This window comes from Theropithecus gelada, chromosome 1 (assembly GCF_003255815.1).
Source record: "Theropithecus gelada isolate Dixy chromosome 1, Tgel_1.0, whole genome shotgun sequence".
NCBI classification, from domain to species: domain Eukaryota; kingdom Metazoa; phylum Chordata; class Mammalia; order Primates; family Cercopithecidae; genus Theropithecus; species Theropithecus gelada.
Genome location: NC_037668.1, coordinates 139,791,120 through 139,815,803, shown reverse-complemented (window position 1 = coordinate 139,815,803; position 24,684 = coordinate 139,791,120). Strand labels below are relative to the sequence as shown.

Here is a 24,684-nt window from a genome sequence, read left to right as displayed (position 1 = left end):
TGTTTTTAGATTCACTGACAAAGTTACGGGATCAAACTGCTGTACAAGCTGCTAAACGCTTCTCTCCATTTCTGTCATCGGGGCCGCGGACCGCCCTTTGAGTAGCCTGTTTTATCCCCGGCGGAGGTGGAGCCCTGGGGAGGTGTAGAGACTTTCCCGGATCGCTCAGGTAACGGGAGGGGAAGTGCGGAACCCGGGTCCTCCGGGCCGGGGAACGCCCCGCTCGGAGGCCGGGCTTGGGCGGAGACTGCGCCGGGGCGGCTGGAGACTAGCCGAGGGGAGCCGGGGAGTCGGAGAGACCGCGCGCCTGCAGCCGCCGGAGCCTGCGAGCCGAGACCGTAAGCGCCAGGGGCCGACTGGGCCCGCACTTCCCGAACGCAAACGCGGTTCGGGCTCCGCGCGGGCTGGGCTGCCGGGGTGGGCTGCGGGCCGGGGCGCCGAGGGCTCGGGGCTGCGTCGGTCCGCAGGGGTGCAGAGGGACTTGTAGGCGGTCCGCCCCCAGCTCCTGCCTCGGCCAAGAGACCGCGCGTGCCGCCTCCCGGGGGAAGGAGCCTGCAGGCGACCGCGGACCTCTCGCAGGGAATTCCACGTCCCAGATGGCAGGCAGACGCCGCAGGGCTGGAGGCTCGCGACTCCGGGAGCGCACCGCGTCCCCTGGCCTGGGCAAGCTCTGCTTCCAAGGTCGTGGCTCGCTCCGCGGTGAAATGCACTTATTTGTCACCCAAGTCCAAACACTGATTACACCTTTTAGTTGAAACGCGCTTTCATCTCCGTCTGCCGCTGCAGCCGCCGCCCCGCACCCCCTCGCTCTGGTCTCGAGATTGAAGGCCAGCCCTCTCCGCTTGCAGAACAGGAAACTTGCCCGGGAGTTCACCCTGTAGTCGAAGCCAGGGAATGTGGTCAACCTGAGCAAAAGCGCCGCGGAGACCGAGTCGCCGCCTGCCTCCCTCCCTGGCAGGTGTCGTTTTTCTCTGAGCTTCTGGCTCCTTCCTTGCCCTGGCGGTTCCCGAGACCTTGGAGGAGGGGTGCCTAGCAATGTTGTAATCCTAATTTCGACCTTTCTCTCCTAAAGTTGAATGCCCCCTCCATTCCCCACCTCCTATTGTTTAAACTTCAAGTTCCACAAAGCCTGGATCCGCCCCCACAGGCAACACTCGCTGTCCTGGAAGCTCTGTGAGGGCTCAGCTTGTGGCTGGAGGTGGGAGGTGAGGGGGACCCATACACCTGGCAGGCCAGCTTCCAGGACAGCCCTTTGCTGAGATTGATGAGCTGTTGGTGGAAAATTGTTGAGGACCTTGGGGTTGGTGCCTGTTTCAGTACCATTGTGCAGCCTCCTCTGCATCCAGCATAATTTAAAATAAACATTTTCAGGAAGCCACAATTCTCCAGAAAGTAACATTGTTTTGTGGTGTAATGGTTGCCTCCTTCAGGGAGCTGGGTTTGGGGGATATTAGGGGGCCTTTCACTGGCCCCACTTGGTCTGACTTAGCAGCAAAAACTCTGGGAGTGTTCTGCAAGCAGTTTTTCTTTCCCAAATTTCCACACCTAGGAGGCCCGTGTATTCCCTGAGGAAGCGTGGGCTGTACTTAGGAACTGCTCACTGTGGAACTGGGGCACAGCGGGGAGCATGCCCTCTTGGGATTTGCAGTTCTAGGGGCAGAGGGATAATAAAATACATTTGTAAACTAACAAGTATGTTAGAAGATGAAGTGTGCTATGGAGAGAAATAAAACTTTAAAGAGGGGAGAGGAGTGCCAGGTGGAAAGGAAAGGCCTCACTGAAGGGTGGCATTGGCATAGACCTGAAGAGTTAGGGAGCAGCCAGGCTGCTTCCTGGGGTGCGGGTACAAAGGCTGGGGGCAGGAGTGTGGCCAGCTTGGATGGCCTTATGTTTGTGTTTGCAGAGTGTGGGTCAAGCTGGTGAGTGACCTACTGGATGAACTGAACTAGCTCAGTCGGTAGGCAAGGGGACTCCTGAGCTTTATGTGGCCTTCTTCCCAATTCCAGGAAAGGAAGAACCTTCCATAGAAAACAACTGCTCAGCAAGGCAGCCAGGGTGAACCTCAGCACCATCTGTGACAAGCCACACGCTCTCTGTGTGATGCCTCCTGCCTCTCAGCTGTGCCTGAAGCACACTAGCTGGCACGGACTTACGCAGCTGGAAACATCTTCAGGAAGCCCTGAATGAGGGCTCTGTGGGCAGAGGGACCTTTGCAGAAAGGGCATCTTGACCACTGCAGGAGGTGGAGTGACTCTGTTCAGGCTCCTCCTGGGGTGCCCTGGTTCCTGCCTGATGTCTTAACTGGCATTTTCAGGGAGCCCAGGGTCACCAATGCACGGTGCCCCTCCTGGCGACCTGAGAGCCAGCATACCCAGGCTTGGTGATTGCTCACCTGGCACCTTGATTCCCCTTCTGGTATCTTGGACCAGGCCCAGACATGTGAAGGCAGGGGCTACTGAGATCCATTTCTCAGTTCTTAGGCCAAGAGATTCAACCACATGGATCACAGCTGGGTATACCAAATAAGGGAGGGCCAAGCATGAGCTGGTCACCCTTGCTGAAGAAGTAGCTTGAAGCCCACCCACTCAGGGCCAGAGTGGGCACAGATGGAGTAGACAGATAGTGATTTGAGGGGCCTCTAGGATCTCATACTCAAAACACACCTCTGCTAGGGCCATAAATCCCATCAATAGCAATTCATTCCTTTGAGAGGCAATACAGTGATGTGGGAAAAGGATTGGGCTGGAAAAGAGACTTTTCTCATGTCCCAGCTCTGCCATTAATGTGTCCCCTCTCTGGACCTCATCTGTAAAATGAGGTTAGGCTCAGCGATCTGCAAGGCTTCTTGCAGCTCTGCTATGTGATGATTCTGTGGCTAAGTCCAAAGGGATTTCAGGAAAGGAATGTGTAGGAGGGAAACAGTAAGTTTTGATGGGACTCAGTGGGCCCTGTAGCCTCTGCTGGGTCCAGTGAAGACACTTCAAGTAGAGTGAAGGCCACAGGGTAGGGGAGGCAAAATCTTAAGAGTTCAAGGGCCCTGAGTCAAGGCAGGAGGGTCACTGCCCAGCCCGCCTGGCCCCCTGAGCTGCCTGTGACTGGTTCTTGACCCAGACCTAGTGGCTTAGGAGCAGAGTCTCCAAGGGGCTGTGGGATAAGATGGGGGTTGCAGGAGGGAGAAGGCACCTCAGCAGTTCCTCTGTTAGGGGACCAAAGTGTTGCCAAGGATCCAGCCACACCCCTTTCCTGAGGAGGGAGGAGCTGGTGGGCACTCCAGGAAGAGCTTCCTCTCCTTTCCAAGGAAAAAACTGCGCAATCCAATCCTCTATTATATAACTGGGATTGTGCAAACCAAGCTCGCACTGAGCAGCCTCCCCTACTGTCAAGGTTTATTTACTTTCCCAGGGGAGGTCATAGTTCATCCTTTCTCAGCAGAAAGCAGCCATTTGACTGTCACAGCCTGACCTACGGCATTCCAGGAGATGGGTTCAGAGACCTGGCGTGGAGTCCTCATGCCCACTGGCCCTGCTGTGTCTCTGTCTGTTGCCTGGTGGGTGGGTGGGTGTGGTTTAGTGCATGGTCCAGCCCCCGCACAGCCACACCCATTAGGCTCTCCAAGGCCTAACTGAGCAAGCTTGCGTAAGAGGGGAAAGTGTTCTTTTCTCTGAGGAGTTAAAGAGACTTCTGGAAAATTCTCCAGCTACTCCACAAACTAGGATCACAGGTCTTGTTCCTAGGTCAGAAGCAGGAGTTTTTGCTTCCTTTAGCATTTGGGAAGTTTGATGAATAGACTGACTGAATTTGAATGTCTTGTTGGTACTTCAGAGCTGGATTAACTACACATATCTGAGCTTCATTTTAAATTATCTTTAAAATAGAAAAACTGGCTGGGCAAGATGGCACACAGCTGTAATCCTAGCATTTTGGGAAGCTGAGGGGGTGGGTCAATTGAGCCCAGGAGTTTTGAGACCAGCCTGGGCAACAAAGTGAGACCTCGTCTCTATAAAGAATAAATTAGCTGGGAGTGGTGGAGCACACCTGTAATCCCAGCACTTTGGGAAGCTGAGGCAGGAGGATATCTTGAGCCTAGGAGTTCAAGACCACCCTGGGCAACATAGTGAGACCCTGTCTCAATTTTTAAAAAGAAAAACTACCTCTTCTTAGGATGGTTGTAGTATGGGAGATGGTCTGTTTAAAGAGTCTTTCCACCCCAGTGTCACAGCTCAGGGCTTCTCTAGCCTTCCTCAGAGCGGCTGTGGGTGCCCAGACACATCCTGAAGTCTAGGTCATGTTCTGAGCTTCTGAGCTTCTATGCCATGGGCCTGCCTGGCTGGCGTTAGTCCAAGAGCAGCCTGGACTGTGACTCTTGAAGGCTGTGGGAGGCTGGTGACCGCAAGCAAGAGGTCCCAGTGCCTCCATGAAGGGTCAGAGAGCCGTGCTGTGAGAGGCCAGGAGCAGGCAGCCATTGGCCCTCCAGCCCTCACCAAAGGCCACCACCTCAGCTTGTCCTCTGGCAACTCAGCCTGGGAATTTGCTTTCCCCGTGGAATGAGAGACACTGGCTGCATTGAGGGGTGACTTTCCGGTCCTACAAATTTGTATCCCTCTTTCTGCTAGAACTGGAGAGACTTGGCTAATTTTGGAGAAACTTTGGGAAAGTAAGAGAAATACGTTGGTCCCAGTGCCAAGCCCCAAGGCCATCTTTCCAGGTATGAGTATATCCTGCAGTGATAAGATATGAGGAGCCTCTCTTACCAGCTCTTTGAGGCAAATGAATATACTGTCTCACGTTCCAGTTTTTCTGGCTGTGGCAAGACCTTCTTGCTGCTAAGTTGTCCCTGTGGGGAAATAGCAGTGGGCCCAGCAAACATAGCCACCAGGTTGGCCGGACGTGGTGGCTCACGGCTGTAATCCCAGCACTTTGGGAGGCCGAGACGGGCGGATCACAAGGTCGGGAGATCGAGACCATCCTGGCTAACGGTGAAACCCCGTCTCTACTAAAATACAAAAAAAATTAGCCGAGCGTGGTGGCGGGCGCCTGTAGTCCCAGCTACTCAGGAGGCTGAGGCAGGAGAATGGTGTGAACCCGGGAGGTGGAGCTTGCAGTGAGCTGAGATCGTGCCAATGCACTCCAGCCTGGGCGACAGAGCGAGACTCCGTCTCAACAAAAACAAAAACAAAAACATAGCCACCAGGTCAGGGCACAGCCACCAGGTGGAAGAAAGCAGCCCTGCCCTCTTCCGGTTCCATGTGTGCCTCACTGAGGCAGGACTTCCAGACCCTACCAGGAAGGCTGCTATCAGGGTCACAGTGATACCCTGTCAGGACGTCCTTTTTTTTTTTTTTTTTTTTTTTTTTTTTTGAGACAGTGTCTGGCTCTGTCATCCAGGCTGAAGTGCAGTGGCGCCATCTCAGCTGTCTGCAAACTCTGTCCCACCAGACTCAAGCCATCCTCAGCCTCCCAAGTAGCTGGGATTACAGGCGTGCAACCACCATGCCCGGCTAATTTTCATTTTTTTTTTTTTTTGTAGAGACAAGGTTTCACTATGTTGCCCAGGCTGGTCTTGAACTCCTGGACTCAAGCGATCCACCTGCCTCAGCCTCCCAAAGTATTGGGATTACAGGCGTGAGCCACGGCACCCGGTTAAGATGGAACATCTTAATTTCAGAGTTGCCTTCAGCACTTATGATTGAACACCATAAATATTTTTAGCCTTTTGGGACTTTCAAACTCCTTTTTGCAACCTAAGCATTGCCACAAGCAAACTAACCCCCACCATGACCAAACAACCCAGAACTCGGACCCTGGTCCTTGGGCTGCCCTACAGGAAGCACCCCTAGTTCTCTTGCTGCTCTGCTAGATGAGACGGCAGGCTCAGGTTCCTCCATGAGGCCCGGCTTTCAGTGCTCTCCTGTTACACACTGCGAGGAAGCTTCCAGATCGTGGAGCACATTGTTGAGGAAAAGCCACGCTGGGGAGAAGGGGGAGGTGCAGAGTGTGGTTAATGGTGGGAGAGAAATCCGGTAAGTGTGTTATATGGGCTACTCCTATTATCCCCTGGAATAGGAGCCTCTCTCCACTCAAATAGAGAATGCCAAGGACTGGCCAGGCATGGTGGCTCACGCCTGTAATCGGGCACCTTGGGAGGCCAAGGCAGGTGGATCGCTTGAGAACAGGAGTTCAAGACCAGCCTGGCCAACATGGTGAAACCCCTTCTCTACTAAAAATACAAAAATCAGCCAGGCATGGTGGTGGCGGGTGCCTGTAATCCCAGCTACTCAGGAGGCTGAGGCATGAGAATTACTTGAACCTGGGAGGTGGAGGCTGCAGTGAGCTGAGATTGAGCCATTGTACTCCAGCCTGGGCAATAAAGCAAGGCTCTGTCTTTAAAATTTAAAAAAAAAAAAAAAAAAGTTATTCCAATTTTTTTTTTTAATTTTAAAAGATAAAAAAAGAGAATGTCAAGGACTGAAATTCCATGGAGGGCAATGCTTTTTTCCTTTTAGGTGGTGAACTGGATTCTGCTTGGACTTTTTCTCTGCTAATTTAGAACCAGTGGAAAAACTCAACAGCTCTAATTTTAATTGGCAGAATGTGAGATGGAATGGGACCTCAAATGAAGCTCCAGGCCAAGAGCTCACAAGCCCTGCAGCATGTGCGGCGTCTCTCAGTCTTCTTGAGTTCTGTAACTTAAAGTTTGTGTGGCCTTTAAAGAGTGTGGAAGTAGCCATCCCTTCTCTGAAGGTGCACAGGATCTGGCCAGCCCACCTGCGTGGCCTTCCCCTTCCCCTCTCCAGACCCTCCACGTCAGATGGGGCCACGGAGGCCTGGAGAAGTGGAGTCACTGACCTGAGGCTACATGGCTGGCAGGCAGTAGGGCCAGGCAGCAAAGCAGGCAGTGAGGGCCTAACTGCCCGCAGGCTGGCTTGGGGCTCCCTCAATCACATTGGCATCCCAGTGCCAATCCCAAATTGTTTTCTTTCTGTCTCTCCAGATGTGTAGATAGCATGGAGGTGGAGGGAATTCCCTTCCACACAGAGGGTGATGTGCCCGTCCCTCAGGCCCCAAAACGGCACTCCTGCCCCCAAGAAGGCTGTCTCCCGACACTTTTTACTGCTCTTTTACTCTCTCCCTACTTTTTTTTTCCCCCTGCCTGTAAACTACATTTTTCCTTTCCCTTGGTTTCTGGCTCTAAGCTGTTTTCCCAGGGCTTGGCTCCAGCTCTTGCACAGAGATAAACACGGCCATTGGCCTGGTGCACAAGCCGAACTCGCCTGCATCTGGCCTCTTCCATCCTGAGTCTCTGGGGGTCCCTGGGGTTCAGGGACAATGGCTGAGGGTGGAGAAGCTGGGAGTTGCCCCCAGGGTTTGCCTCCATCACTCTTGGGCCAGCCAAGGGAGTGAGGCTGGGAGCTTCAGGATGACTTTTGGGAAGCCCCTGGGAGCCCCGAGGCTTGGGCAGCTGCTGACAGGGAGTTCACAGCAGGAACGCTCCCAGGCTCCCATCCTGTGTTCGCTTGGCAGGCAGGCCAGAAATAGGAGGGAAGCCATCTGTTTTTCCCTGTCCACTGGATGTTCCCTTCGTCTTGCCCCAGGGAGGAATGGTGAGGCTAGGGTGCTGGGGAGGGCAGGATGGGGGCTGGTTTGGGACCAGGCCTGCAGAAGCAGCAGACCCTCCAAGCCCACCTACCTCTCTGGCCTGGTATCTGAGGGGCAGGTCATGCCATAGTTTTTCCTTTATCCTCTCTGCCCCCACACTTTCCTCCCCAAAGTGGCAGACTTCCCCCAGGAGAAGCACTGGGTTTTCACGCTGCTGTGAGTCTCAGTCGCTATTAGGGAAACGCGCAGTCAGAGCCAGGCTTGCCCAACTGTCGCATGCCTGGGTCCACCTCATGGCCTTTGTTCTGGAAAAACACTTGGGCATTCTGACCTGCAGTGCACTTAGCCAAGGCTGGGAACATGGCGAGTGCTGAGTCATGGCCAGCTAGCACTTTACTGCGATTCTAGGAGCAGTTTCTGACAGTGAGGTTATGACTGCTTGCCTGGGTTGGGGGAGGGGAGACTTTGGACAGGCAGTAGACCTGCCCCTTTACTTTGTGCGGCCGGATCTGAGTCTGACCCCATCTTTTTAGACCCAAAACCCTGATATTTGTAGTGCGCCTAGGATACTGGTTCTCCAGTCTTCTTTGGGGTCAGGGGGCTTTCTCCATAGTGCCTCATGCCACCTATTCAGCCCTCTTCCTGCATTTTATGGTCTGTCTCTACCAACTAGGCTAAGCAGGTTATATTTATTATTCCTCAAGGTGAATCCAGCTCTTCTTGTTCAAAAGTTCTGATTAATTTTCTATGTTCTCATTCAAAGAATTTTTAAATTCATTCATTCATTCAACAAATAATTAAGCATCTACTAGAATGCCAGGCACTGGGAGTCCAGATGGGAGCCAAAGTAGACATGGTCCGTGGCCTACAGGAACTTCTGTCCAGCTGTCAGTCACATAATCACCCTGACAAATGTGAGCATGACGAAGGCTAGGACTGAGAGATGTGCCTTGCTGGGATAGGTCAGGAGAAGCTACCCAGAAGAGGGACAGTCAGTCTGAAATCTGAAAGGTGGGTAGAAGTTAGGGAGGTGGGAAGGGGAGGGAATAACTTTTAGACAGAGGGATTTGCCTTCATAAAGCCCCACAGTAGGACAGAGCATGGTGAGCATAAAACTGAAAGAGCAGGGGGGCAGTGTGAGAGCCCAGCCCTAAAACTCTCACTTAGCTTTCAAGTAAACTACTTCTCCATACTATTGATACCAGTAGTACTCTGAGGGGCTAGGGGAGAGATCAGTGGTCAGATCACCCAGGCCTTGAAGGCCACATTAACCCAGGGACAAGGGGAAGCTCTTTTAGGGTCTTGGCAGGGGATGGGATATACATGATCAGATTTGCATTTCCAAAAGATCACTCTGACCTGGCTCATGCCTGTAATCCAGCTATTTGGGAGGCTAAAGCAGGAGAAGTTCGAGACCAACCCGGGCAATATAGTAAGAACCTGTCTTCGTTTAAAAAAAAAAAACAGGGTTTGTGTGGTGGCTCATGCCTATAATCCCAGCACTTTGGGAGGCCGAGGCAGGTGGATCACAAGGTCAGGAGATTGAGACCATCTTGGCCAACATGGTGAAACCCCATCTCTACTAAAAATACAAAAATTATCTGGGCATGGTGGCACACACCTGTAGTCCCAGCTACTCAGGAGGCTGAGGCAGGAGAATCGCTTGAACCAGGGCGGAGATTGCAGTGAGCCGAGATCGCGCCACTGCACTCTAGCCTGGCCACAGGGAGAGACTCCGTCTCAAAAAAAAAAAAAAAAATGTTTTAAAAAGATTGCTGTGGCTGCAGAGTGGCCATTGTGTTGGAAGGGGTAGAGCAGATGTGAGTGGACTGGGCAGGGGCAGCAGTCCAGGGGAGAGCCATAGGAACCTGGGCTGGGTTGGAGATGGATTTGAGATGTACTTTGGAAGTTCAGCTGCCAGAACTTGCTGATATCTGTGGCGGAGTGAAGGAGAGGGGTTTCAAGAACATCACCTAGGTTTTTGGCTTGGCAGTAGCAAGGAGGGTAGTGTCAGTTACTGCAAGAGGGAACACCAAGAGAAGACAAAGTTTAGGGGAACAGGATCACAGTGCAATTTCAGATGCACTGGAGAAAATTTTGACACAAGGTACTATCTGGGCCACAGGTGGTTCTGCTCAAATACATTTATAGCTCTTTGTCTGCACTTAATCACTCTGTCATACTTAGCTGCAAGGGGGCCAAGAAATGTAAAGTGTTTGGCTGGTCTTCTCCAACTAAAATTAAAATTCCTTTGCTAAGGAAGAAGAAGAGAACATTGCTGGCAGTCTGCCACAACATCCCAATCTGATGGCATGTTTGCCATAGCCACCAGCTCATCAAGGACAGCTGCGGTGAACCGTTGAGTTCTGAGTAATCTCCTGTCCGGGCCACCTTTCTTCACTCAACCACATAATCCTCACATTCCCAAGTATATTATTTCTTTTTTTGAGATGGAGTCTTGCTCTGTTCCTCAGGCTGGAGTGCAGTGGCATGATCTTGGCTCACCGCAACCTCCGCCTCCTGGGTTCAAGCAATTCTCCCTGCCTCAGCCTCCTGAGTAGCTGGGATTACAGGTATGTACCACCACGCCCGGCTAATTTTTGTATATTCAGTAGAGACGGAGTTTCACCATGTTGGCCAGGCTGGTCTTGAACTCCTGACCTCAGGTGATTTGCCCACCTTGGCCTCCAAAGTGCTGGAATTACAGGCGTGAGCCCCCGTGCCCATCCCCAAGTATGTTTTCTTAGCTCACTCTTTTCAGCATGTAATTTACAGAAGGGTAATCTGAATTGTAAACACAGTTTCTAAGTTAAAACTCCTGGTCAGCTCATGATGAAGTAGCAATTTATAAAAGAGATAGTATAGTAATAAATGAGACAACTACACTCTGAAGTATAGAATCATCAACTCTTACCAGAAAACACCCTATGAGACTCGTGTTATTTTTTTTTTTTTTTTTTGAGACGGAGTCTCGCTCTGTCGCCCAGGCTGGAGTGCAGTGGCCGGATCTCAGCTCGCTGCAAGCTCCGCCTCCCGGGTTTACGCCATTCTCCTGCATAAGCCTCCCGAGTAGCTGGGATTACAGGCGCCCGCCACCTCGCCCGGCTAGTTTTTTGTATTTTTTAGTAGAGACGAGATTTCACCGTGTTAGCCAGGATGGTCTCGATCTCCTGACCTTGTGATCCACCCGTCTCGGCCTCCCAAAGTGCTGGGATTACAGGCTTGAGCCACTGCGCCCGGCCACGAGACTCGTGTTATTTCATTCACCCCATGCGCTTCCTCACTTCCATCCCATTCCATCCCACATGCTCTTCTTTCTACCTGGATTATCCCCATTCCACCATTATTTTTCACCTGGTAAACTCCTATTCATACTTAAAAACCCTGCTTAATGACCCCTTCTCTGTGAAACCTTTGTGGCAAAACTTAACCACTTCTGCTTGTGCACACTTCTCTTCCATCTGTGTGCATATAGTATGTGTCTATAACTGGAAGGGTGTTTATCTGTTATCCGTTTCTCTGCCCTGCTAAAGTGTGAGCTCCTACAGTTACAGGGTTGTGTGTTAGTCCCGGTGCCTACACAGTACCCAGCCCGTAGTTCTACTCAGTGTTGCTGAACCAACCTCTGGTCCAAAAGCATGTTTCTACTTGCTTTTCCAAGGCACCAATCCAAATCTCTTATTTACTTTAAAAAACAAATAACTTGGCCGGGCGCGGTGGCTCAAGCCTGTAATCCCAGCACTTTGGGAGGCCGAGATGGGCGGATCACGAGGTCAGGAGATCGAGACCATCCTGGCGAACACAGTGAAACCCCGTCTCTACTAAGAAATACAAAAAATAGCCGGGCGAGATGGCGGGCGCCTGTAGTCCCAGCTACTCGGGAGGCTGAGGCCGGAGAATGGCGTGAACCCGGGAGGCGGAGCTTGCAGTGAGCTGAGATCCGGCCACTGCACTCCGGCCTGGGCGACAGAGCGAGACTCCGTCTCAAAAAAAAAAAAAAAAACAAAAAACAAAAAACAAATAACTTCTTGGCACTTTAAAAACCACATTCAAATAACAGAAAAAGTTCATTTGAACTTTAAGTATCAATCTGAAAATGAATTGTATGTTTTAAAACTTGACTTAGTGACATCACTTAAGAGAATTTTTAAAAAGCAAACTTTTATTTTTACCCCAGTGTAACAGAAATATTAAGTTCCATTAAATTATTAAACTGATCTACCTTTTTTTTTTTTTTTTTTTTTTTGGAGACAGAGTCTTGCTCTGTTGCCTAGGCTGGAGTGCAGTGGTGCAATCTCGGCTCACTGCAACCTCCGCTACCCAGGTTCAAGCAATTCTCCTGCCTCAGCCTCCCGGCTAGCTGTGACTACAAGCGCACACCACCACACCCAGCTAATGTGTGTGTTTTTATTAGAGATGGGGTTTCACCATGATGGCCAGGCTGGTCACGAACTCCAGACCTCTAGGGATCCACCCACCTTGGCCTTCCAAAATGCTGGGATTACAGGCATGAGCCACCACCCCCAGCCTGTTTTTCGTTTTTTGGTTCTTTCTTTCTTTCTTTCTTTTTTTTTTTTTTGAGACAGGTTCTTGCTCTGTCTCCCAGGCTGGAGTGCAGTGATCATAGCTCACTGCACCTCAACCACCCGGGCTCAAGCAATCCTCCCACTTCAGCCTCCCAAGTAGCTGGTACCACAGGCATGCACCACCATGCCCGGCTAATTTTTTTTTATTATTTGTAGAGACAGGGTTTTGCCATGTTGCCCAGGCTGTTCTCAAACTCCTGGGCTCAAGTGATCTGCCTGCGTTGGCCTCCCAAAGTGCTGGGATTACAGGTGATTTACATTTTAACTCTGCCGCAAAACAAAGCACCTACTTTATTTGCTCTCCTGTATTTAAAATTGTCCTGTGTGCGTCAGACCCAGAAAGATAAACACAAGTAAACTAACAAGTTACTCTACTTGTATCATTTGTTGCTTTCTAACAGTTTCATTTAGTCCATCTTTGAAGGGTAAAGACCACTGATTGCTCATCTAACTTCTTCACCTTGAACTTATTGGGATTTTTCTTCCAAGTTTCACAAATGCGCGCCCAACATTTGACTTCAGTGTAGAATTGGAATTAAAATATATGCAATCCCATTTCTTACAGTAGGAGCCAATTGTTCATCACGTTCCCCTCTGAGCTCAGTATCTTGTAGCTAAATGACCTCTATCTTCCAGTCTTCCTTTTTTAAAAAAAAAAAAAATCAGGCTAGTTTGCAACAAAAATTGTATTTTCTTTACTAGGCAAGCGAACCATTTTGTTGGGAAGAGTACCTTGGCTTCGAGAAAGAACATGATTTCATTCTGAAAGGCTTCCCCTCCAACCCTCTGCCGTGCAAACTCTCTCAGCCCAGTAACTTGTCAGTATTCTGGAAAAACGCATTACAAAACAAAAACTCTAATCAGATAAAATATATCTCTGGAACTTTTGAGACAGATCAATGAAGCTTTGATTTCAGGTGCTAGCAAAATAAAGCAGGCACTCTCATTTTGTATTGTTTTACTTCTCAGTGTTTCATGGCGTCTCCTAAACTTTGATGTTTTGAAGAAGTTCTAATGTTTGCTACATCAGCAGGAGCTGACCACAGGGAAGAGATAAATATAGCTCTCCTTGGAAAGGTGAAGGCTTAGCCACCAGAATTCTGCCCCTTGATGCTGAGAATGCACCTTCTCCAAACAGATGGAAAAGAGGGGTGGAGATTACTCCAGGAATGTATCTTGCAAAACGCTGATACCCGAAGATGTACATAGCCTTGTGCTTTTGGTCATCCTCCCAAATCACGTCCAAGGCACACAGAGAGGAGAGCAGATGCTCCCAGACCACAGTGCCTGTCACCATGCACTCCCTCACATTCAGCCTGTTTATGTGCACACAGCTGCAGCGGGACCTTAGGGTGTGGGCTAAATAACAGGAACAGGGGCTCCTCTGGGGTCTGTTATAAGGCAGAGATTCTCCACAGTAATTAGGGATTTAGGGGAAGAGGAAGGAACACACGTTGATAATAAGTAGTTCAACATTATTATCCCCATTTTATGATGCAGCTACTGAGCTCAGAGAGGTTTCATAACTTGCCCAGAGCCCCTCAACTAGTACTAATAAATAGTGGAGCCGAGATTTGAACTACCCAAAGAGGAAAGCAAGCGAGAAACCCCTTTATTACTTTTTTTTTTTTTTTTTTTTTTTAAGATGAGGGTCTTGTTATGTTGCCCAGGCTGATATTGAATTCCTGACCACATGTGATTCACCACCTTGGCTCCGCAAAGTGCTGGGATTACAGTCATGAGCTACCACACTGGGCCAAAGCCCTCTCATTGTAACCTCCAAGATATTTTCATTTCTAAAGTCAAAGGTCGTCAGAGTTGCTGTGTTGGGGGGAGCCATGGGATGGGGAGTCTCCAGGAAACGCAGGCTGGCTCCTTAAATGGCATCGCCCAAGTTGGCCCAAGCCTCCCCAGACTCAGTCACTCCTCGGCCCCCTCTTTCCCTGGCTGTGGAACAGGGGTTTGGACTGGAGGCTGCTGAGTTCCTCTCCAGCTTCCATGCCCAGTGGCAGTGACTTACCAACTGGCCCACCCGGTGGATGTAGGGGTGATGCAGCCCTGCTCATCCTCTGATGAGTGCTCGTCTGCTGAGTGAGAGAGGGAGGCCATGAGAGGGAGGGGAGGGCTCTGTCATCTACCTAGTGCCACCCCCTCCCCAGCCCACCCCAGGTCCTCTGCCACCTCGGGTTCCCACGTGAACAGTCCTTCTCACTGTGGGGGGATGTTCGCTTTCACCAGCCCAACCCCAGGAAGCCCACCCTGCGGAGGACGGAGGGAGTCTCCACGGCTCCACAGCCCTGTCTGCTTTGTCGGAGATCTGGCCAAGCCGAGTGGTGCCCTCTTGACTGAGCCTCAAACCTTTGCTTTCCCCTTACTCCAAATAAAGCCACAGCCCTGGCGAGGGAGCCCAGAGGCCTGAGGGCAGCCTGCTGGGTGCCTGGCACTCCCTAGACCCTCCCTGCCTGGGCGGTGTGCATCTGCACTTCTCCCTGCCTCGAGCTGCAGTGTGTGGGCAGGGTCAGGCAGATAGAGAGTGGGTGCCTGGACTCTGATTGGTCAGACTCTAAGAGCCCCTGCAGCTCTTCCCAGGACTGGCTGACCCACCAGTACAGGGAGAGTGTTGTTTCTTATTATTACATTTTTTTGAGAAAAGCTATGAGGCCTGGGAGACGTCCGTGGCTCCCGGGCAGTAGTGGCTGGTCTGTGCTCTAGGAGTCCCTTCTGGCCTGAAGACTCGAGGCTGCAAACAGGTGCTGAGAGGGAACAAGAAGGGGAGGTGGGGTGCAACACGCCCAGTGACAGACCGGGAGTGAGTTCTGTGGTCACAGATTCTAATCCTCACAACCGCAGTGTGATTTACGGTAAGGCCCTTGCCTACTCTGATTCTTGCCTTAAATAAGTGAAAAGGAAAGTCAAGTTTGATGAATTGTGGCTCTTTAGTGGGTGGATTTGCATGTACCATGGATTACATGTACCAGGGTCTAGGAAGTGCCAAGCGCCCAGCAGGCTGCCATCAGGCCTCCGAGCTCCTTCGCCAGGGCTGCGGCTTTATTTGAAGAGGAAAGCAAAGGTTTGAGGCTCAGTCAAGAGGGTACCACTCGGCCTGGCCAGCTCTCCGACAAAGCAGACGGGGGGTGTGGAGTCATGGTGACCCCCTCCGTCCTTCCCAGGGCAGGCTTCTTGGGGTTGGGCTGGTGAAAGTGAACACTGCCTGCAGCAAGGAGAAGGACTGTTCACGGGGGAACGCAAGGCGGCAGTGGGGTTGAAGACCCATCCACACACGGTCAACACCTGCTGTCACACCAGGCTAATCAAGAACACCTTTCTTTCGTTCATTAAATACCTGCTATTAAATAAAGGGCTGTTACTAGGTGGCAAAGTAACACACTGCAGTAGAGCCTATTTGTAATCTGAGATCAGTGGCTGTAAGGCACCATCCTTGAGCCAAGTACTAATATTCTTGTTATCTTAATTAGAATGCAAGAGATCGTGTTTTTAAATTTCTCTTTGAATCTGTCACTTTGCTCTCCTTTTCCTGGGTGACACCCCTGGTAGTGCTGGTGGGGGCCATCATAATGCCCCTTGTCCCAGATTCCCTTCTTTTAGATGGGACTCGAGCATTTATCATTTCAGCACTGTATCTCTCAGGTCAACGTGGTTCAGTTTGCTGTGCAAAGTCCAGGGGAGATCACCACGCCGTGCACACATGAGACTGGCTGAGTTGGCAGGACTGTGCAGTTGTCAAAAGGCCGTGGGGAGTGGGGGCCAGTGCCTGCAGCCTGCCCTGCCTCTCACACAGGCGCCTAGAGCATCGCCAGGTGCAGAGCTCCACAGCTCTCTTTCCCAAGGAGTGATCGAGGGTGAGAACGTGGAGCCCGGTGGACAGGTGAAGGCACTGGGATCTTTCTGCCCAGAAAGGGGAAAGTTGCACATTTATATCCTAGAGGAAAGCGACAGCGGTGCTCCTCCCTGTGCTGAAGTACAGGTAAGGAGGGTTCACTGGGGAGGGTGATCCCTCTTTGTTGTTCATTCTGCTCACAGCCTCCTTGACAACATCATGCAAAATGTGTCTTACTGGCTTCTAGTGCATATGCAGTTGGCACAAATATTAGTGGAGCGCCTTGCTGTGCTGGGCCAATGACCAGTGCTGGGCACTGCGGGTCAAGGCAGTACCCAGGACGGGCACAACTCTGCCTTCCCAAGCTATGGTTTATTGTGGTGGGATCTGCCTGCCCGGTGAAGTGTCTTCAGCTGCTCCTGTTGCTGGGGGAAGCTCTGCTCTCTGCCTTTGGCTGCCTCCCACACGCTCCCATGTGTCTCCCAGTCCCTAACACCTAGTCCTGCTTTCAATACCACAGGAGCTTGTAGCTGACATTTCTCCATCTTCTTTTTTTTTTTTTTTTTTTTTTTTGAGACGGAGTCTCGCTTTGTCGCCCAGGCTGGAGTGCAGTGGCCGGATCTCAGCTCACTGCAAGCTCCGCCTCCCGGGTTCACGCCATTCTCCTGCCTCAGCCTCCCGAGTAGCTGGGACTACAGGCGCCCGCCACCTCGCCCGGCTAGTTTTTTTTTGTATTTTTTAGTAGAGACAGGGTTTCACCGTGTTAGCCAGGATGGTCTCAATCTCCTGACCTCATGATCCGCCCGTCTCGGCCTCCCAAAGTGCTGGGATTACAGGCTTGAGCCACCGCGCCCGGCCTCTCCATCTTCTTAAAGGGCAGGATTTCCTGGCAGAGACATAACGTCTTTCTGCATGTCTTTTCTTTTCTGAATTCCTTAAAATAAGAGGAACTCATTTCCAGCTGTTCCCTGCCTTGTTTTTATTGTGGAAGTGTGCTCCCAGCTGCCCATCTGATCAGCTGACATAGGGTCTTTGGGGCCCAGGCACTACTGCTGCTTGGAATTGAAAGATGAAAGCTATAGAACCAGGCATGGCAGCTCGTGCCTGTAATCCCAACACTTTGGGAAGCCGAGGTGGGCAGATCACTTGAGGTCAGGAGTTTGAGACCAGCCTGGCCAACATGGTGAAACTCTGTCTCTACTAAAAATACAAAAATTAGCAGGAGGTGGTGTATGCACCTGTAATCACAGCTACTCAGGAGTCTGAAGCACGAGAACCCAGGGGCAGAAGTTGCAGTGAGCCGAGATCGCATCACTGCACTCTTTGAGACTCTGTCTCAAAAATAAAATAAAATAAAAATAAAAATAAAATAATAATTAAAAAAAAGCAATGGCTTGGCGTGGCTGGAGATGGAACATGCATCAAAGTGTCCCACATGTCTCTGGCAGGGATAGTGAAGGCCTGCACCCTGGCACATGGTAGACTGAGTAAACATTGATCAGTGAGGCCTTCAGGCACTTCAGAGTTTCACAATCCAGAGAGGGAGATGTATTGAAAGTTCAAGGGTGGACACCTGGGCATGGTTCCCAGGAAGAAGGCTGCAGTGGGTTCTAAGAAGTGTGCTGTGACTATGAGAGATGGGGTTGTGGGTTTCCTCTCTTGAAAGGTGTCTCGATAATCACATGTGGGGTGATAAGGGCTCTGGTCCAGGGGATGGGGCAAGGCACGCAGGGGGCTGAATCTGATGGCATCAGGACTTAGTGATGGGCTGTGGGGGAAGAATCGGATGACTCTAGGGCCTGAGGGAGGGAAGCTGGGAGTTCACTGGGATCACTAATAGAAACAGGGAGGTGGGGGGTGCCAAGCTGATTTTCCTAATTAGATTTCCTACAGAACTGCAGGAATAAGATGAGAGCCATCGCCCTGGGTGGATTTGTTTGGAGCTCTATCTCTGGACCACTGTGGACAAGTATTTCTTAGAACGACCCCCAGTGGCCCAATTCTAGGTTTAGTGGGGCAGCTCTTGACTGGAGCAAACTCCAGGGCCTCTGCAACCCCCCAGCAGAGTCCCAGACATCTGACATGTAGCAGCCAATGGAGCATACAAGTGGTGGGGTTCCCAGCAGGGACCACCTCCTGCCTTGGGTTTCCAAGACAGAGTCAGGGGCGCTGCCAGGGGGTGGTCTGCAGGGACCTTGTCAAAACTCAATGCTTTCTCCTCCGCCTGGGTCCTAACTGCACTGCGTCCAGAGAACCTCCTCTGACTCAGGCATAAGGACGGCCTGCATATTCATGCAGGTTACTCTGAACAAGAACAGTCTGTGGGTTACTTGCCTAGGAATGAGGAAGATGAGGAGCTAGATAACAATGCTGGGCTGGTACCTGCCTGATCGTGCTTTGCTGAGACTAAGGTTTCTTCCCTTTCTGAGCAAAAAAGACACAGGAGTCAGACAAATGGGGATTAAAACACAACTGAGTTGATGTGAAATGTAATAGGCAACTCTATGGACACAGAAAGTAGATTAGAGTCTGCTTAGGACCTAATGTGGGGGGGCAGTAGAGGAGCGACAGCTGAAGGGTATGGAATTTCTCTGTGCTGATGAAAATGTTCTACAGTTGACTGTGGGTATAGTTGCACATGCCTGAATATCCTCAAAACCACTGGAGTGTTCACTTTAAATGGGCAAATTGTATGGTATATGAATTATGTTTCAGTAAAGCTCTTACACAGCTAAGATGTGTGGCCATGGCTGGGCTTCCTAGCAGTGTCCCCCAACGCTAAATTGAACTTACTCTCCCAGCACTTGGGCCTCCCCATTACCCCCGTCTGCCCTGAGGATGAGCCCCTCTACAAGAGGGACAGAGCAGGGGCTGTGGGCCACCACTCAGGAAGGGTGCTCCTCTCCCCTGGGGGAGGGAGCCCAGAGGGCGTGGACAGAAGCCTTCTCAGACATGAGGCCGCCAGGCACAGTGGGTCCTGCCTGTAATCCCAGCACTTTGGGAGGCCAAGGTGGGCGAATTACAAGGTCAAGAGATCGAGACCATCCTGGCCAGTGAAACCTCATCTCTACTAAAAATACAAAAATTAGCTGGGCATGGTGGCACGTGCCTCTAGTCCCAGCTACTCGGGAGGCTGAGGCAGGAGAATTGCTTGAACCCGGGACGCAGAGGTTGCAGTGAGCCGAGATTGTGCAACTGCACTCCATCCTGGGCAACAGAGCGAGACTCTATCTCAAAAAAAAAAAAAAAAAATGAGGCCTCAGAAATGCAGCTCCCAAAACCCCCTACCCAGGACTGTGCAGAAGCCAATCTAGGTTCCTCTTTTCCCAGGATGATGAACAATTTTCAAAGCTTAGTAGGATTGTGGGTGATTTTGTCTCATTGTCTGTTGTTTTTCCATTTTTCTATATCTCATATATATATTACATATACTATATATAGTAGGTATATAGTGTGTATATATTATAATATATAATATATATAACAATTTATACTATAATATATAATATAACATATATAATATATTATAATATAACATATAATATATAAAACATGTATAATATATTATGTTATATCACATATATATTATATATTATATCATATATTATATATTATAATATATGTATTATATGTTATACATATAATATATAATATATTACTATACACATAATATATATACGGTCAAATGTAAAAATCAGGGATGGGGTTGGAGTGCAGCAGGAAAGAGCCTGCTGCGAATCAGAGTCTCTGAGCTGTCAGGGCTGGGCTGGGCGGGCTCCGTTACTGATGACATCCCTTCATTTTGCAGGAGCCATGTGGCTAGAAATCCTCCTGACTTCAGTGCTGGGCTTTGCCATCTACTGGTTCATCTCCCGGGACAAAGAGGAAACTTTGCCACTTGAAGATGGGTGGTGGGGCCCAGACACGAGGCCCACAGGCAGGGAAGACGAGAGCATCCACCCTTTCAAGGTGGAAACGTCAGATGAGGAGATCCACGTAAGGCACCTTGGGCCAGGCCGGACTGGGCAGTGGAGAGGGTGGTGTCTCGGAGACGGGTTGGGTCTTAGGCCAGATGCGGGAGGTGATGGGGGCTTGGGAATGGTCTGTCCTACTTGGGAGTGTGTTTCAGTCTGCTTTTCCCCTGCTGGGCAGGCGCAGATTGCTTTGGAGAGGGATACCGAGCCCTCCCACTTTGTCTCTTCTCCTTTCCCTATCCGAGGCCCAGCAGTGCTCAGGCAGGAGATCGGGTGCCAGCAGACTCAGTTACCTGCATCAAAGGTCACAGAAAGCAGCCATCATCACCTCCTCTATGCCCTGCCTGAAGCCTTGGGAGTGAGGTTGTGGGAGAAAGTGAGCAGGTTTCCACCATCAGAGACCCAGGAAGCACTGAGAAAGCAGGGATGCTGCTGCTTAGGCAACCGCTGTGTATCAGCCATTCCTGGTCACATTCAATCCCTGTGGTGATCCCGCAGGGTGAGGACTGTTGTTCCCATCCTGCAGATGCAGAAGCTGAAGCTCAGGGGCATAAAGCAACTTGTTCAAGGCGGCCTAGCTAACAAGCGGAAAGATTTGAAGTCAGGTCTAACCCTGAAGCCACTGCCCCTCCTCTGCACAGGGATAGAGTCAGGAAGGAGGTTACTGGGCAAGTGGGGTGACCTGAGAATGCAACCTCAGGGAGGAGCAAGGCTCAAGTTGGGGACAGGACGGCAGGCAGGCCTGGCATGGCCCTGCCTATCCTTTCTTTCATTCTGTGGGTTTTGAGCACCTACTGTGTGCAGGCCCAGCGAGTGCTTGGGAGAAGAGAGCCCCTTCCGTCCAACAGCATACAGTCCAGTGAATGAGAAAAGGAATGTGCACAAAGAAAAGTAGACTAAAAGATAAATAAGGATCGGCTGGGTGCGGTGGCTCACACCCGTAATCCCAACACTTTAGAAGGCCGAGGTGGGTGGATCACCTGAGGTCAGGAGTTCAAGACCAGCCTGGCCAACATGGTGAAACTCCGTCTCTACTAAAAATACAAAAAATTAGCCGGGTATGGTGGCGGGCACCTATAATAATCCCAGCTACTCGGGAAGCTGAGGCAGGAGAATCCCTTGAACCCAGAAGGCAGAGGCTGCAGTGAGCCAAGATCGCACCACTGCACTTCAGCCTGGGCAACAAGAGTGAAACGCCGTCTCAAAAAAAAAAAGATGGATAAGGATAAATGTCACAAAAAGCATGGATAAAAAGTCATGAGAGTTCCAAGGAAGAAGGGATTTAAAAGCAGAAGCTGGGCTAAACCCAAGAACAACCAGGCTGAGGCTCCCTGGGTAGGACTTGCTTGCTGCAGCCTTGCTATTTAGGGCCAAAGCTGAGTCCTGAGGAAAACTCCTTTACGGAATTAGACTCCTAAGGGAGTCTGAGATTTCCAAAATCTGTTCGGGGGTGACTGAAACACTTGAGAAGAAGCCTGAGAATAGTGACACTTGAGAGGCTCCCTAAGCTGACATGAACTTCCTCCCACTGGGGCTGGCCTTTTAGCCTAATACATGCCCATGAGGCTTGCACCCTCTCTCCTGGTCTGTAAATTTTTTATTTTTTGGAGACAGGGTCTGGCTCTGTCACCAGGCTGGAGTGCAGTGGTGTGATCTTGGCTCACTGCAACCTCTACCTCCCGGGTTCAAGCGATTCTCCTGCCTCAGCCTCCCGAGTAGCTGGGGTTACAGGCGCCTTCCACCATGCCCAGCTAATTTTTGTATTTTTAGTAGAGATGGGGTTTCGCCATGTTGGCCAGGCTGGTCTTGAACTCCTGACCTCAGGTGATCCACCCACCTCAGCCTCCCAAAGCACTGGGATTACAGGCGTGAACCACTGTGCTGGGCCTGGCCTGTAATTTTTATCCCAACTGAGTTATAATGTATCATTCAGTGTTGTATATCAGGGGTCAGGAAACCATGGCCCATAGACCAAATGTAGCCTGCTACCTGTTTTAGCATGACCCCTATGCCAAGAATAGTGTTTACCTCTTTAAATAGTTAGGGGGAAAAAATCAAAAGAAGAATAATAATTTGTGACATGTGAAAATTATATAGCAGTCAGATTTCAGTGTCCATAAATAAAGTTTTATTGGAACACAGCCACCCCCATTCATCTGTGCATTGGCTGTGGCTGCCTTCACACTAGGAAGACAGAGTGGAGTCACTGCAGCCTGCAAAGCCTAGAATATTACTATCTGGCCCTCTACAGAAAAAGTTTGCCGACTCCCGCTATAGGGAAACCTGGGTAAATTAAAGATGTGTGTTGTTTATACACTTAAAGAGTAAAAGATGGGCTGGGCGCAGTGGCTTACACCTGTAATCCCACTGTTTTCGGAGGCCAAGGCAGACAGATCACTTGAAGCCAGGAGTTCAAGACCAGCCTGGCCAACATGGCAAAACCCCATCTCTACTAAAAATGCAAAAGTTAGCTGGACATGGTGGCTCACACCTGTAATCCCAGCTACTCTGGGAGCTGAGGCACGACTCGCTTGAACCTGGGAGGTGGGGGTTGCAGTGGGCCGAGATCACGCCACGGATCCAGCCTGGGCAACAGAGTGAGACCCTGTCAAAAAAAAAAAAAAGAAAGAAAGAAAAAGAAATGCGAAGTCTACAGTGAAGAAGGAAGAAGGGAAGAACACATCCGCTTTGGGAGCAGACAGTGAGGTGGGAAACTGCTTTGTCACTACCAGAGTGCAGTGTCTTGTGGCTGCAGGGTTTGCTGTGTTTTCTGGAAACAAACATTGCTCTTGTGCCCTGCCCTACCCATCCCTCTCAACTTGGGGTCCTGCATTTTGCTCCAGGACTTACACCAGAGGATCGATAAGTTCCGTTTCACCCCACCTTTGGAGGACAGCTGCTTCCACTATGGCTTCAACTCCAACTACCTGAAGAAAGTCATCTCCTACTGGCGGAATGAATTCGACTGGAAGAAGCAGGTGGAGATTCTCAATAGATACCCTCACTTCAAGACTAAGATTGAAGGTATGTTTGCAAAACGCCAGCCAGAGAGGGATGTGTGTCATAGGAACGCCTTCTTGCACAATGTAACTTAGAGTCAGATAAAGTTGGAGAGATTCAGAACCCAATTTTAGGTCACTAAGATGTACTTATAAGTTGTAACCTTACTAAATGCAAAAATATTGCAGTCACAGCAAATCTGTCCATCTTTAGAGCTAGGCAGGAACACATACATGCAATTTAAAAACCAAAGAAATGCACCATCCAGTCCAATGATGTGGCAGTCTTTGAGAGGACGGATGGAGATGAGATTTAGACCCGGGCCAGGTGGGGTGGCTCACACCTGTAATCCAAGCACTTTGGGAGGACGAGGCAGGTGTATCACGAGGTCAAGAGTTCAAGACCAGCCTGGCCAAGATGGTGAAACCCCGTCTCTACTAGAAATACAAAAATTAGCCAGGTGTGGTGGCAGGCACCTGTAATCCCAGCTACTCTGGAGGCTGAAGGAGAATTGCTTGAAGCCAGGAGGCGGAGGTTGCAGTAAGCCGAGATTGCACCACTGCACCCCAGCCTGGGCAACAGAGAAAGACTCTGTCTCAAAAAAAAAAAAAAAAAAAAAAATTTAGACCTGGGCAGGGCCTTGGTCAGCTCAACCCATTCTTGAAGTTTTGGAGTCCATGATACCATGACTGTTCAAAGATGCTCAGCCTGTCAGTCAAGATCCTATGAAACACTGTCCTATCTTTCTGCATCTCTAGGCCTCATGTCCCAACTGTATCACAGGTTGTCACACAATGTCACCAGGAAGGGAAGGTATCTTTCAGAATTTTCTTGGGAAGGTAACCCCAGGATCATTGGGATGAAGTAACAGTTTCCTTAGTGAAAAAGCATTTTTTTAACCCCAAAAAGATTTAGAATTAAATACGGGCTGGGTGTGGTGGCTCATGCCTGTAATCCTAGCACTTTGGGAGGCTGAGGCAGGTGGATCACCTGAGGTCAGGAGCTCAAGGCCAGCCTGGCCAACATGGTAAAACCCTGTCTCTACTAAAAATACAAAAATCAGCTGGGCGTGATGGTTCACGCCTGTAATCCCAGCTACTCGGGGGGCTGAGGCAGGAGAATCTTGAACCTGGGAGGAGAGGTTGCAGTGAGCTCAGATGGCACCACTGCACTCCAGCCTGGGCTCCATCTCAAAAAAAAAAGACTCTGCTCTCAGGTCTTTTGGATCTATACCCAGAAGTGGACTTGCTGGATCAGGTAATTCTGTGTTTAATATTCTGAGGAACCGCCATACTGTGTTCTGCAGCAGCTGCACCATTTTACTTTCCCGCCCAACAATGCCTCAGAATCCCGATTTCTCCAAATCCTTGCCAATATGTTTTTTTTCCTTTCTTTTTTTCGGTAATGGTCATCCTAATGGGTATGAAATGGTATCACATTGTGGTTTTGAGTCGCATTCTCCTAATGATTACCGATGTTGAGCATTTTTTTATGCGGTACTTATTGAATTCTTTGTAATTTCTCTGAAGAAATGTCTGTACATGTCTTCTGTCCATTTTTGGGCTTTTTGTTAGGGTTTAGGAGTTCTCTATATATTCGGAATAAAATCTCTTATATGATATTTGCAAATGTTTTCTCCCACTCTATGGGTTGCCATACAATGAATCTTTTTTTTTTTTTTTTTTTTTTT

At 50.1% G+C, this 24,684-nt stretch overlaps 1 protein-coding gene across 2 annotated transcripts in view; it reads left to right on the top strand.

Annotated features, from left to right (window-relative positions):
- The first annotated feature begins 248 nt into the window (after nucleotides 1–248).
- The window catches only part of EPHX1 (epoxide hydrolase 1), a 38,575-nt gene continuing 14,139 nt past the window's right edge, over nucleotides 249–24,684 (top strand). The window contains exons 1-3 of one of the 2 annotated variants that reach the window (XM_025383508.1): nucleotides 249–338; nucleotides 19,829–20,016; nucleotides 22,838–23,018. In XM_025383508.1, coding sequence (XP_025239293.1) covers nucleotides 19,834–20,016; nucleotides 22,838–23,018 — 364 coding nt within the window. In that variant the 5' untranslated portion in view covers nucleotides 249–338; nucleotides 19,829–19,833. Of the gene's footprint in view, nucleotides 339–15,924; nucleotides 16,168–19,828; nucleotides 20,017–22,837; nucleotides 23,019–24,684 lie in introns of those variants that run through there. The other variant, XM_025383518.1, reaches the window with a different exon arrangement.